This window comes from Entamoeba histolytica, genomic scaffold, assembly GCF_000208925.1.
Source record: "Entamoeba histolytica HM-1:IMSS scf_1104750518239 genomic scaffold, whole genome shotgun sequence".
Taxonomy (NCBI): domain Eukaryota; phylum Evosea; order Mastigamoebida; family Endamoebidae; genus Entamoeba; species Entamoeba histolytica.
The window spans coordinates 86,587-100,630 of NW_001914881.1; the positions used below are offsets into that span (position 1 = coordinate 86,587).

The 14,044-nt window shown below is 24.3% G+C and overlaps 7 protein-coding genes across 7 annotated transcripts; 4 read left to right on the forward strand and 3 right to left on the reverse strand.

Moving 5' to 3' along the window:
* Positions 1 to 361: 361 nt before the first annotated feature.
* On the forward strand, positions 362 to 3,034 carry EHI_127340 (translation initiation factor IF-2, putative; the record flags this gene model as incomplete). The annotated part of the gene is made up of 1 exon (XM_647214.1): positions 362 to 3,034. The coding sequence occupies one exon, from the start codon at positions 362 to 364 to the stop codon at positions 3,032 to 3,034; it is 2,673 nt and encodes an 890-aa protein (XP_652306.1).
* Positions 3,035 to 3,116: 82 nt separating this feature from the next.
* EHI_127350 (uncharacterized protein) lies at positions 3,117 to 3,527 on the forward strand (the record flags this gene model as incomplete). Its single annotated transcript, XM_647215.1, has 1 exon — positions 3,117 to 3,527. One exon carries the CDS (start codon positions 3,117 to 3,119, stop codon positions 3,525 to 3,527), a length of 411 nt encoding a protein of 136 aa, XP_652307.1.
* EHI_127360 (anti-silencing protein, putative) lies at positions 3,330 to 4,252 on the reverse strand (the record flags this gene model as incomplete). The annotated part of the gene is made up of 1 exon (XM_647216.2): positions 3,330 to 4,252. The coding sequence occupies one exon, from the start codon at positions 4,250 to 4,252 to the stop codon at positions 3,548 to 3,550; it is 705 nt and encodes a 234-aa protein (XP_652308.1). The 3' UTR covers positions 3,330 to 3,547.
* Positions 4,253 to 4,342: 90 nt separating this feature from the next.
* EHI_127370 (uncharacterized protein) lies at positions 4,343 to 4,813 on the reverse strand (the record flags this gene model as incomplete). Its single annotated transcript, XM_001913475.1, has 1 exon — positions 4,343 to 4,813. One exon carries the CDS (start codon positions 4,811 to 4,813, stop codon positions 4,343 to 4,345), a length of 471 nt encoding a protein of 156 aa, XP_001913510.1.
* A 1,454-nt stretch (positions 4,814 to 6,267) lies between these two features.
* EHI_127380 (Rab family GTPase) lies at positions 6,268 to 6,945 on the forward strand (the record flags this gene model as incomplete). Its single annotated transcript, XM_647217.1, has 2 exons — positions 6,268 to 6,475; positions 6,530 to 6,945. The coding sequence occupies 2 exons, from the start codon at positions 6,268 to 6,270 to the stop codon at positions 6,943 to 6,945; spliced, it is 624 nt and encodes a 207-aa protein (XP_652309.1).
* A 671-nt stretch (positions 6,946 to 7,616) lies between these two features.
* Positions 7,617 to 9,178, reverse strand: EHI_127390 (uncharacterized protein; the record flags this gene model as incomplete). The annotated part of the gene is made up of 2 exons (XM_647218.2): positions 7,617 to 9,050; positions 9,107 to 9,178. The coding sequence occupies 2 exons, from the start codon at positions 9,176 to 9,178 to the stop codon at positions 7,617 to 7,619; spliced, it is 1,506 nt and encodes a 501-aa protein (XP_652310.2).
* Positions 9,179 to 12,706: 3,528 nt separating this feature from the next.
* EHI_127400 (uncharacterized protein) lies at positions 12,707 to 13,150 on the forward strand (the record flags this gene model as incomplete). Its single annotated transcript, XM_647219.1, has 1 exon — positions 12,707 to 13,150. The coding sequence occupies one exon, from the start codon at positions 12,707 to 12,709 to the stop codon at positions 13,148 to 13,150; it is 444 nt and encodes a 147-aa protein (XP_652311.1).
* Positions 13,151 to 14,044: the final 894 nt, after the last annotated feature.

Below are 14,044 nucleotides of genomic sequence, written 5' to 3' on the forward strand. Positions count from 1 at the left end.
CAGTTCTTTTGTTCCACCCTAAGGGTTCTTATTTATTTCTTTAGTTAATTTATTATTTAAATTTAAAATTTGTTTTTCTTTTTTATGTCTTTATTATTTATTTCTTTTTGGAAATATGTTATCTTTAAATAATAATAAATAAGAATGAATAAAAACAATTACATTTAATCAAAAGTCTTTTAATTTGCTTAACAAAAAAATGGTGTCAATAATTAATTATAAAAGGATGATGTACAAAAGCTTATTAGAGGTATAATCAATTTCTCAAAGAAATATAGTAAAATTTAGTATGAAATTAGTTAATTAATAGTAAATAGGGTTAATAGATAAAAAGAACTTAAAAAAGGTTTTGAAGTAGAGAATGCCAGCACAAAAAGGAAAGAAAGCAAAAGTAACAAAAAAAGTAAGTAAGAAACAAGTCAACAAAGTCCCACATGGAGAAAAGATTAATTATGATGATATGGATGAGGAAGAACTTCTTAAACAACTTGCAGCAGAAAATGAAGCAAGAGAAGCTGAAAGAAAAAAAGAAGAAGAAGAAAAGAAACCAGAAGAAAAAAAAGAAGAAGAAAAGAAACCCGAACCTAAAAAGGAAGTTAAAAAAGTAGTTAAGAAAAAAATTTCACCTGCTGAATTAGCTCGAAAGAAAGCATTAGAAAAATTAAAGAAAGATAAAGAAGAAGAAGAAAGACTTCAAAAAGAAGAAGAAGAAAGAGAAAAGGCAGAAGCAGAAGCTTTAAGAAAATATAAAGAAGAAGAGGAAAAAAGAAAGATTGAAGAAGAGAAAAGAAAAGCTGAAGAGAAATTAAAGAAAAAAGAAAACAGAAAAAAATTACTTGAAAATGAAAAAGAAAAAAGAAGACTTAAATATTTGGCATCTAATTCTCATGTTATTGGATTAGAAAATCCAGAGTTAGTAGCTCAAGAACGAGAAGAAAAAGAGCTTGAAGAAAAAAAGATTGATGATATGAAAGAGAAAAAGAAGTATCAAAAGAAAAAACCAAAAACTCAAAAACAAGAAGAAGTTGTTACAGAGGAACCACAAGAAGAGGAAATTAAAGAAGAGGAAGATATGGAAAATATGGATTGGGAACAAATGATGGATTTAGAAGAGCAAAAAGAACAAGACATTAAAAATAAACAAGAACAAAAGAAAAGAATTGAAGAAGAACGAGCAGCAGAAAAGAAAAGAAAGGAAGAAGAAGAAAAACTTAAAAAAGAACAAGAAGAAATGGAAAAAATAAAACCAAAATACAGATCACCTATTTGTTGTGTATTAGGACATGTAGATACTGGTAAAACTAAGATTCTTGATAGAATGAGAAGAACTAATGTTCAAAGAGGTGAGGCTGGAGGAATTACTCAACAAATAGGATCTACATTCTTCCCATTAGATTCAATTGAAAAAATGACAGAAAAAATGAAAGATAAAACCAAATTAAAATTTAAAATTCCAGGGCTGTTGGTTATGGATACACCAGGTCATGAAGCTTTCAACAATTTAAGAAGTAGAGGAACTAGTTTATGTGATATTGCTGTTTTAGTTGTTGATTTAATGCATGGATTAGAACCACAAACAATTGAATCTATTAATTTATTGAAACAAAAGAATACACCTTTTGTAGTTGCATTAAATAAGATTGATAGATGTTATCAATGGAAAGAAACTGATGGAATGCCATTTAAAGAGACATTTGCAAAACAAAATGAAGATACAAAACAAGAATTTGAAAATAGATTAAAATCTACTATTGCAGATTTTGCAGCACAAGGAATTAATGCATGTCTTTATTATGATAATAAAGATATTAAAGAATATGTTTCATTAGTACCAACATCTGCTATTACTGGAGAAGGTATTCCAGACCTTGTTGCTGTATTAATTGCTATGACACAACGATTAATGTTAGAAAAATTAACACCAACTGATTCTCTTCAAGCTACTATTATGGAAGTTAAAACTACAGAAGGACATGGTACAACTATTGATGTTATTTTGGTTAATGGATTTTTAAAGAGAGGAGATAGAATTGTTGTATGTGGAATGAATGGACCAATTGTTACACAAATTCGTGCTTTATTATTACCACAACCTATGAAAGATTTAAGAGTAAAAACTCCTTATATTGTACAAGATGTTGTTTGTGCTGCACAAGGTGTAAAGATCAGTGCCCAAGATCTTGATGGTGCAATTGCAGGTTCATCTATTGCAGTTTGTAATAATGATGAAGAACTTGAAGAAGTTAAAAAAGAAGTACAATCCGAATTTGAAAAATTCCAAGTTAGTGTTAGTGAGAAGGAGGGTGTATTTGTACAAGCATCATCACTTGGATCACTTGAAGCATTGTTAAAATTCCTTAAAGATTCTAAAATTCCAGTTTCAGGAGTTGGTTTAGGACCAATTTTCAAGAAAGATGTTATGAAAACATTAATTATGAAAGAGAAAAATCCAGACTATGCTATTATTATGGCATTTGATGTTACAGTAGATAAGGAAGCTAGAGACTATGCTGCAGAAGAAGGTATTCTTATATTTACTGCAAATATTATTTATCATCTATTTGATCAATTCACTGAACACATGAAAAAACTTGAAGAACAAAAAAGAATTGCAGCTGAAAATGCTGGAATTGTTGTATGGCCATGTATTGCAGAAATATTACCACAATATGTGTTTAATGATAGAAATCCAATTATTTGTGGTGTAAAAGTATTAGAAGGAACAATGAAAGTTGGATGTCCAATTACATTACCATCAAGAAATAATATGGACCTTGGAAGAGTTACAGGTATTGAATTGAATAATAAACCAGTTGAAGTTGGAAAAACTGGTGAAGAGGTTTGTATTAAAATTGAACCATTCTCACCATCAAGTGTGTTTACATATAAAAAACATTTTGATTCAAAAGATAAGTTGTATTCAAAAATATCAAGAGAATCTTTAGATTTATTAAAACTTCGATATGGAAAAGAGTTAACTCAAGATGACATTCAATTATTAGTTAGATTAAAGAAAATGTTCAACATCTTTTAAATGAACTTTTTCAATATTTATTTTTTTTTTTTTCAAAAAGAAAGGAACTTTTAATTATGAAAAACACTTCAAAAAGTAAGAAATGGGACAAGAAGTTACTAAACCTCAAATAAAAAATGTTGTTCCAAAAGAAATCATTGAAGCATTAAAGAGAAATAAATTACCAGAAAAAGAGTTTATACAAAAGATTGAAACACCAAATATATTAATGCCAATCTTATTTGAATATTTCTTTAAAAGAAAAGCATTCATTGAAGAACGACAGGAAAAATTATTAGTTAAAATGGAACGAGTTGAAAAAATGAATAAATTGTGTTTAGGAATGGCTGTTGAAGCACCTAAAAAAATGAGTGGAATGGTTGAGTTACCAAATAAAGTAAAACAAGCATTAGACTCATTAAAGCTAATAGAAAAACGAGTTAGTATAATACAAGAACATACTAAACAAATAAAAGTAACACTTATGTTTATAAAGAAGAATGTATTACAATAAATAAAAATTAATAAATTCTTTTATTGTTCCATTGGTTCCATTTCATCTTCACTATCATCTTCATCCATATTTTTTTGTTTCTTCATTAAACCATCTACTCCTAATGCACTTCTAATTTGATTTTTGATTTCTGGATTTAATTGTATTTCTTCCATTTGATTATCATTTTCTGTTTCATTTGACTGAATAGTTCCATCAGCAGAAAAAGATATAACACGACCAAGTTCTTCTGGTTTTTCTTCAATCATCTCAATATGTTCTTCTTTATCCCAATAACATGGGAATAATGTTACTCTTGGCTCTGAAAGTGTTCTAGTAATCTTTTCTGGAACAAGCATTTCTCGTTTAACAACATCAATAGTAGGGTCAATGCCTTCAAATTCATTATTAACATAATACCCAATTCTACAAAACTCTTTATCCTTATAAGAAGCAGAAATTAATATTAAAGTATTTCCTAATATCTCATCATCTGGTAATTTACTCATATCAATTGGTCCTGTAGTAATAGTAAACTTATTTAACCCAACGCTTAATGGACCAACAGCAATGTCTTCTAATATTTGGTCATATTCATTTGAAAAAGAAGACCCAACATAAATAACTTTAATCCCAATATCTTCTTGTAATTGTTCACTAACATTTATATATATTTCAAAGCTATATCCATCGTTCATTGTAGATGGGTTTGGAAAAAGGGAGTTGATTTTAGTTAATGATGCCATTTAATGAATTTAAAAGTAATTATTTTTTTGAGTTTTTTCTTACAAAAAAAAATATAAAAATTTTATTTATTTGTTATGTATAACAATATATTATTCATTTTGTAATAACACAAGAAGTCTAACAACTGGGTATTTTGTTGTTGGCTTAAAGAAATCTACTGTTGGATATTCTGATTTCATTCTTTCATTGTCCCAAGTTATAATGTTTGAACTAAACCTCTTTGTCACCTTCAATCCAAAAAGACCATGAACTCCAAAGATAAACTTATTTCTTTTATTGAAAAGAAGTGTATCACAAATGGATTTGTGAGTATGACAAATGAAATTAGATTGGTCTACAAATTCAATAATAGAAAAACTGTCTACATGAAACCACTCATCTAAAAAGAGACTATTCACATAAAATCCAATTGGCTTCATTCCTTCAACAAAGACTAAAAAGAACATGTTTTTTTTCTTATAAAGTGATTTATATAAATAATTCTTTGAAAACCCAAATATATCAGAGTCAAATAAAACTGTAACATTTTCAGAGTTAAAAGAAAAAGGAAGTTGTTCCATTACTTAAAAACTTTTGTTTTTATTTAGTCTTTTTTTATTTTAAATTAAAATGAACAGTTAGCAAAGGAAGATAGTTAATAAAATTATAGTTATTATAGTATTTTCTAATTATTTATTAATATATTTCTTATTTTTTTCTTTTAATTTTTTGTTATTTATATTTTGATTATTCATTTTAAAAATAAATTATTTTGAAACATTTATTAATGAAATTAAATACAAGAATATGGAAAGAGAATAATTTAAAATAGAAAATGAATAAAAATAATATCAACGAAAATAATTAGTATTGTAAAAGATAAAATGATTGAAACATTATCTATGTTAGTTCATTGATTAAATGTCATTTTATTCATTAATAGATTTGAACTAATATAATTTGACTTGAAATTGACATATAAATATTATCAGAAGTATTTAATATAAAAGAAATAGTTTAAATAATAATTCAAGAATGATGAGTTAGGAAATAAATGATAATATTAACACCTAAAATGTTAAATAATATTTCAAACATAAAATAATAATGAATAATGAATAATGATAAATATAAAATAAAGAATAAATGATTAACAAATAAAAATAGCAACCAAAATCAATAAATATAAAAAGCAACTATAAAAAAGGATATGTACTATTGAAAGAACCAATAAAATAGAATTTAGTATAATAAATTAATGTCAAACAAATATAAAATTCAATACATTCAAAGAATAAAATAAATATGTAATAAAATAATAAAATAATGAATATTCATTAACAATTCAACAGTCATTAAAATAAATTAATGACAATAATATTTAATCTAAATGCATTATTTATAAATTAATTTGATAATATTGTATATATAATAATAATAAAATTCTTTTCAAATTTGTACATTATTTTTCTCATTCATTGTTATTGCATTGGTATAAGTTACTTTTTTTAAATGAGCTTAATATTCTTTTTCAGTTGTTATGAAAAAGAATAGGTTATTACTTCTTGTCTTTAATTATAAGTCACTACATACTTTAAATACTGAAACAACTTTGTGTTTCAAGTATAATACTTATGGGTAATATATAAGTTAAGTATTGGATTATTTGAACCATAAACTATTTCTATATCACAACTGGTATACCTGAAAATATTTTGGTTCAACTAAGATTATTTTACGAAAGTGATACTAAAAAAAAAAAGAAATGATATTCAAAGGATTTAAAGAAAAATGATATATATTTCTTTATAAAAAATCATATAAACAAACTCCCCAATTAATTCAGTTTGTACTTAAAAAAAGATAAAAAAACAAAAACATTCTATGATTGTACAATTTTTACAAATTTCTCCTATTTAAAGAAACAAAAAGAATGTTTTAAATCACAAAAAATAAAATTCCAAGCATTATGGAAAAAAATAATTAAAAATAAATAAACTTGGAACTGAACTATTAAAAAAATTAAAGAGAAAAAATGAATCAACGACCAAGCACATTTCAACGTGAAACAACAATTAAATTAATTCTCATAGGAGAGTCTGGAGTTGGTAAAACAAGTTTGTTGTTACAGTTTTCTGATGAGAAGTTTTCAAAAGAAGTAACAACAACTGTTGGGATTGACTTTAGAATGAAAAGAATCGAGTGCAATGGGTCTCCATATAAATTACAAATATGGGATACTGGTTTGTTTTTTTGATTAATGTAATGGATTTAATTTAATACTCAGATATTGTTAGCTGGACAAGAACGATTTAGAACTATTGTTGCTTCATATTACAGAGGTGTTCTTGGTATTGCAATGATTTATGACGTTACATCAAAAGATTCTTTTGACAATATTGCATATTGGTCAAAGAATGTTGAAGAAAATGCTGATGAAGGAGTTAACTTAATATTAATTGGTAATAAAAGTGATCTTGAACAAAATAGAGTAATTTCTACTGAACAAGGCCAAGAGCTTGCTGATAAATTAGGTATTCCTTTCTTAGAAACATCTGCTGCTAGTAATAGTAATGTCAAAAAAATGTTTATGACTCTTGTTGAAGATATTCTTAATGGAAGAAGCCAAGGAAGTAATATCCGTTCTACTCAAAGAGTTGCAGTTTCAAAAACTAATGAATCTTCACAAGAAGGTCAAAGTGGCTGTTGTTAATTGACTAATTCTTTCATTATTCTATTTAAAAAAAGAAAGACAAACATTATAAATTGAAATAAAAAGAAAATAATATAAACAAAAGATAAAAGAAGAATTACATAAAATAAATTACTATTTAATAATTTAACACTGAAAATAATTACTTATCTAAATAATTAGTAATGTATTTTAAAAAATAAATAAATAAATGAATAAAATAATGTTAAAAGAAATAAAAAATACAAAGGAGAGTAGTCTGAATTGAGTTAACCTTATAAAGGCCCTTACATATCCCACTGATGCTTAATGGTCCTCTACCCATCCCAAATCCATGAAACTATTATAAAAATAATTTACTCGGATGAATTTCTATTAAGTAGTGTAAGCTTTCGCCCACCCCAATCCTATTGGGCAATCGGACATCCTCAGACCTTCCCCAGGGTAAAAGATAGTAAAAATGAAACCACCTCTCCCCGAAATGTAAGCTTCCCTTGTATATATTTTTAAGATTGTATTATTTCCTTTTATAGTTGAAGGGTTTTATAAAATTCTTATTTGAAGTAAATGTTTTTACTTTAAGAATAAAGAAAATTATAAAAATATAATAATAAATTAATTACTTTTAATAAAAAGCAATTCAAAGAATTAAAAAAAAAATATGAGTTTTTTATAATATCAAAAATTAACAATTATATTAGTAAAAGTACTATTGTAAATATCATATAACTTAAAACTGAAATTGTTGAACTTCGAGAATTATATGATATTTCTTTTACACATTTACCTGATGAACAAATAAGTCCATTCCTACAAGACCCACATCTTGGAAAACACCCACGAGAGAATAATGGATTAATTGTATTAGAGTCAGTACATTCAGTGTATTGACAATCAAAAGACTCAACACCACATTCTGTTACATTATTTTGTTTTTTTGGAATAAGAGTAATATTTTTAACATCAAATATTGTTCCTGGCACTGTTACAAATGTGAGAGCAATAACATTTAAATAACCATAACAATGCTTTGGGATTGAAAGTTTTACTTTAATAAAATAATGAGTTTCATCTTTTTTTATATTTAATACTTCAACTGGAATATTTGTATTACAAACAAAAACAGCATCAAGAGCACTTTTCCCAAATTGATTTCCATGTCCTAATGTGGAAAAAGCATATTTAGGTAAATTACCTTCAACTTCCATTTCCACTATTACTAATGAAAAAAGTTCATACATTTTAATTACTGTTGGATATCCAAATCCAAGTGTTGTTCTTGCATTTTCAGCAACAAAATGGATTGATTGATCTGTATCATTTAATCGTTTTATTGAATAATCCATATTAACTTGATTAAATATCCATTTAAAAAAGGAACTTTGCTCTCTTGAAGTAGAATTTATATAAACTTGTGTTGAAGGCATAAATGGACATGAATTTACTTTTCTATGAGTAAATTGTTCTTTAGCAACATATAAACCAATTAAATTAAGGTTAACATCATTAACATTACATATTCTTCCATCTACTGCAATCAATTTTATATTAACAGTATTGTCTTGTAGTGGAACAATAAAATGACTATTAGGTAGTGATAGATAGTCATTATCATCAATAATTATTTTCTCTATTACTACAGCACTATTTAATATTTGTAATTCTACAGAAGTTTCATTTTTCTTAAGAGTATAAAGAAAAGGTGGATAATGAAAATTACAATCAGCTTGTTTAACAGTTACTTGACTGAACACATAATTAGATTCTGAAGTTGAAGTTGATATTAATTTAAATAGACCATCTTTAACTATAATCATTCTTGAAAGGTCATCTTTTGTATAAGGACATCCTTGTTTAACAGAAAAGGTACCAACAATAATACAATTAAATGGTGATTGAGAAGGTCCTGTTAATTCTAAACATTCTCCACATCTTGATGTTGAATGAGATACTTTATGAATCATTGATACACCTTCATAAATCCAACATTCCATCCCAAAATTATGTCCAATAGATTCTTTTTGATAGTCTGGAATGTCTTTCATACAATCTTCATTTATAACTATATATTGTCCAATTCCTGTAAGTTCAGAAATATGTTTCTCATTTGAGATGAAGAAATGGCTCTAAAGTAATGTTAATTTGATTAACTTTGTTTTTTTATTAATGTTAAAGAACAAACCATACATGGATCATTTTGAGCGGAGACTTCACTCAAAAAAAGATAAAGTGTAATAATATATAATGTGAACATAGACTAAATACTATCAGTTATTAAAATGAATTAAGTTCTTTTTAGTTCTATGTGGTTTAGTATTTCTTATTTTTAAAATCTCTAAACATTGTTTTTCTTACTAAATCCATTTGACGAATTGTATCTTAACCCTTACTAAAATAAGAGTTTTGTTTCAATCGGTTAAATCACTCAGATATTTCATAAATTATTATGAGAAAATGTTAATTCTAAACCCTCGTTTATGAGTCGTATCCTTTTATTATTTATTGAGATAATTGTCTCTCTTCTTAGGGGATAGTTTGTTCAGTCTTTAAAAATTTTCTTTCATTCAGCGTCATCATTTTTTAAATATATCTTATTAAAACTATTTTTAATTTGTTCAATTACCTCAAAAAATAAGAAAATGTTCATTTTTTTTTCTTCTAAAAATATAAAATAACTTTCATTTTCTTTTTTGTCACGATAGAATTACTTTAATTATTTTTGTTTCACCTTCATTTGTTTTTATAACCTTTTGAATCTTTGTTAAGATTAAATGGTTCAGAGTCAAAAAAAGAGTTGAGTAATTATAACAAAAGCTTTGTTAATAAAACTATTTCAGAGAAAATTGGTAGTCATAATTATTTCAACACCACTCACAAAATAGTCTTACCAAATCGGATGTTGAGACTGGAAGTTCTGGACTAATTGTATGAAGAAGATAGTTTTATGATTTTTACGTTTTGTAATGTTTTTTTTTTTGATGTTTAATCTTTTTTATCAATGTTGATTTGTTTATAACTGTATTTAATGTCTGAACGAAATATGAAAAATTTAAACAAACTAAGATCAAAAATACTTCGGTTGAAATTGAATAATATAAATAATTTATTAAATCAATTAGAATCTTAACTATAATCTTTTTTAAATATATTATTTACTTTTACTAATCAATAATAATTTTTACAACCTATTTACAAGGAAAAAAGAATCAGCTTTATTTCTTTAAGACTGAAATTTTTCTGAGCAATATTATTTTTATACAAACTATATCTTACAATTTTTTTCTTTCAATAATAATGACTTGGTATGGATGAATAAAAATTAAGGTTTATCTGGTTAATTTTTCTTTTCATTGAATAAAAACACTATAAATCTATGACTAAATAGTTTATTTGTAGTTATTTTTATTGTCACCATTTTTTATTTTTTTTGAATGAAATTTTATTTTTGATAGTAATTAGTTAATGAATCATATAGTCAGTTATATTTAACTATAATACCATATTTTATATGTTTGCTTATTATTATATCATTGCTAAAAAGATAATTTCTAATGAAGAAATAATATTTGGAAGTACTAAATGTTTTTTATGGATTATTCGTTGTTTAACTAAAATATATTTTTGTGTAATAACCCATATTTAGTTTTTATTTATTATCCATAAAATATTAATTCCATTAAATACTTTATTAAACTGTTTTTCTAAATAAACTAATTTTTTTATAAGTCAAAAATAAAAAAATTTAAAATTTTATTTGTGTTATTTACAAAAAAAATGAATTAAAGGAATAACTCTAATTTTAATGTTTTTTTTTATAATACCAATTTTTAAAAAATTAACAATTAACAATTACTCTATCATAATTAGTATTTATTAGTCTGTAAAAATTTAATAGTATTTATAACTACTAACAGTTAGCTTTAACCATAAAACAATAAGTTATTTAAAATTTTATTATGTTTTATGTTGATGATATATTTTTCTAAAAATAGTTTGCTTTTTTAGATATTAAAAAGAATAATTAATTTTATGTCATAGTTTATTGAAATATAAATGAGTTGGTTCTTAATTCATTTTAAACAATGTCATTATTTTTACATAAAGACTCTGATTTATTTATATAAAACAATTTATATTTTTGAAATTAGATAATTACATATTATACTGTTTATTTATTTTCTTATTAAAATTTACTATATTATTAAATTCTATTTGTACATATTTAAAAATATCTTTCCTTCTTGTATTTTATCATTCAACGAAAATGATACAAAATTTATATCATCATTTTTTATTCATTCCCTCACTTATTTTTTCTTTACTAATCAATATAATTAATTTATTTCTATACATATTTTTGAATTGAGTCTTATAACCTTGTTTGAATAAATTCAATTCATTGCAATTTCATTGTAATGTTATTTGATAATATTATTTTTTTATGAAATTAAATAACTACAACCATTTTTATATTTCATTCATTTTTACTAATCAAAGACAAAAAATAACTCTTCTTATTACATCATTTCTAACTCTTTTATTTTGTAAAATTTATGTAAATATATGAGTAATTCTAACTCTTTTATTATAAGCATTATCGAATAGTAACTCTATTACTAAATGAATCTATTAAATTAATTATTAATTCTCCTTGAAGATTATGAACCTATTATATTTGTTTTTTTTTCTAAATATATTATAATATTGTTTATTATATAAACATAAAAGTCTTGTATTTGTTAAATAATTATTAAGTTTTATTGTTTAAGTATCAATATTATAATAACATTGAAAATCAATAAAAATATAGCTGAATTAAATAAAGCACTTTATAATATAATCAGTCATTGACTACATGACAAAAAATATATCAACAATAATTGAACTGTCTTTCTAAATAATTATTGTTAATTATTGTCTAAATATTTAAGTTGTTGTCAAAATGGTATGGTATAGTCTTGAAAATTATTAATTAGAGTATTAGACTATAACAACTGTTAAACCGTTCTCAATACTATTGTTCTCTATAATAATAACTAAAAAGTCTTAAATAAATAAAAATAACTATGAAACAAAAAATAGAATAGTCAAACGAAATGACAAAGTATAACAACGTCATATATTTATGTTTACAATAATTATATAATTAAAATATGTTGAGTTGTTCATAGAATAATTGATATTCTTTATTTTACACTCATTGGGTATTTTTTAACATTAAAGAAAAAGGAATAAATGTTCATTTTTTTTTTAAATTCTCTTAAATAAATACTAAAGCTGAGTTTAGCTGTGGTAATACTAACAAAGAACATATTCTTGTAGTTGATCTATTTTCATTTAAAAAAAGTTAATTAAATAAAATTTATTTAATCTGACTTTCAAATCTCATCACTAGTTTAATTAACAATTATTGAAAATAATACTAAGAAAGGAACAAGCTATCATTGAGTCTAAACATAATTAAATAAAAAAAAACGAAATAACATTATTTTTTAAAAGAAACCAACGAAATGTAAAAATGATGTTTTTGTTTTTGCATGAACTCGAAAACGGCGTTGCAATCATCTACATTCTTCTATTTTTTTAATAAAGAAAAGAACCAATAAAAAGGGTAGAAAAAAGATTAAAAATCAAGGAAATCAAGCAAACAACTCTTCAGGAAATTACTTGGATTTTTCAGGAATAAAACCCTTAGATTATTATTGTATGAAAGCCATTAACAAATTTAACATTGTATGAACTGTGTCGCCATCACTAAAAAGTTATTTGTTTTCCACCACACATGGAAGCACCGTACAATCCTTTTAACAGACATAACGAAAGTCCTCCGTCACAAAAATCTCCTTTACTACCACAAAATGTCTCTCCTCCTACTCCTTTATCAAACGGTATAATTCACACATTTGATTTTACTGAACTTGAAAAAATGGATTTAGAAGAGTTTGACAGTTATATTGAAACTGTAAGAATGAAAGAAAGAATAACAGGTGATGATGAAGAAAAATTAAGAAAACTTAGAAGAAGAATCCAGAATAGATGGTCTTCAAAAATGTGCCGAGACAAGAAAAGAGATAAAATGAATGAATTAAAAGAAGAATTATCATTATTTAAACAAAAATGTGAACAACTTGAAGAAGAAAATAAGAAATTAAAAGAACTAGTGTCAGCAAATATAAGTGAAAATACCATTCAAACTGAAAAATCGACACTTGATTTTAATAATTAAAAATCAATTTATTTTAAATTTTACTCATAATGATTTTATTTCAAAAAATTTTTAATTAAGTAACAAAAAACAATACCAAAAATAAATTTCTGTTATATAACTCAATTCTTAATTTGTTTCTTGAGTTCTTCAATTTCTTTATCCTGTTCTTCTAATGCCCTCAATAAATGTTTTATTCTATACTCTAAACGAGCATTTTGATCTTTTAATTTATCTAATTCTTCTGATTTTGGTTCTTGATTCTTTTTCATTTCTTCAGCTAATGTAGCACGAATTTCAGTAAGCTGACGAACTAATTCTTCTTTCGTCATATTAATATCTGACATAATGATCAATGGAATATAATAATTTTAGTTCATTAGAAGAGTAAGTTCTCAACTAGAAATTGGTCATCGAATCAGGGTTTTTATTTTCTTCATCTTTCTGATTTAATGAATGTGTTATACATAACATATATAAAAGATTAAACAATAAAAATGTATTTGTTTTGTGAGAATGTCTTTTACTACCACATTAATAAAACATAAACCAATGATCAATATTAATATTAATGATATTACTAACAACACTTTTATTAAACCACAAAGTGTTATTAGAAATAAAATACAATTGATCCTTCAAAAAAATAGAAAAATTATCAAAAGAAAAAAAAAGAGAGTTGATAATTTTATTATTGAAAAAAAAGGACAAACTGTAGTAATAGTAGAGTTATTGAATTCTAGTTTGAACAGATAGAGAAAGAGTTAGGTTCATTAAAGATTTTGGTTACATTTGTTAAATAATAAGTGAAATAAATAAAAAATAAATAAAAAATAGTTTAATAAAATTATTAGTTGGTTTCTCTCAGGTGGTAGTAAAAAGAAAAAAATAGAACAAAAAGAAGTATTAGAACTT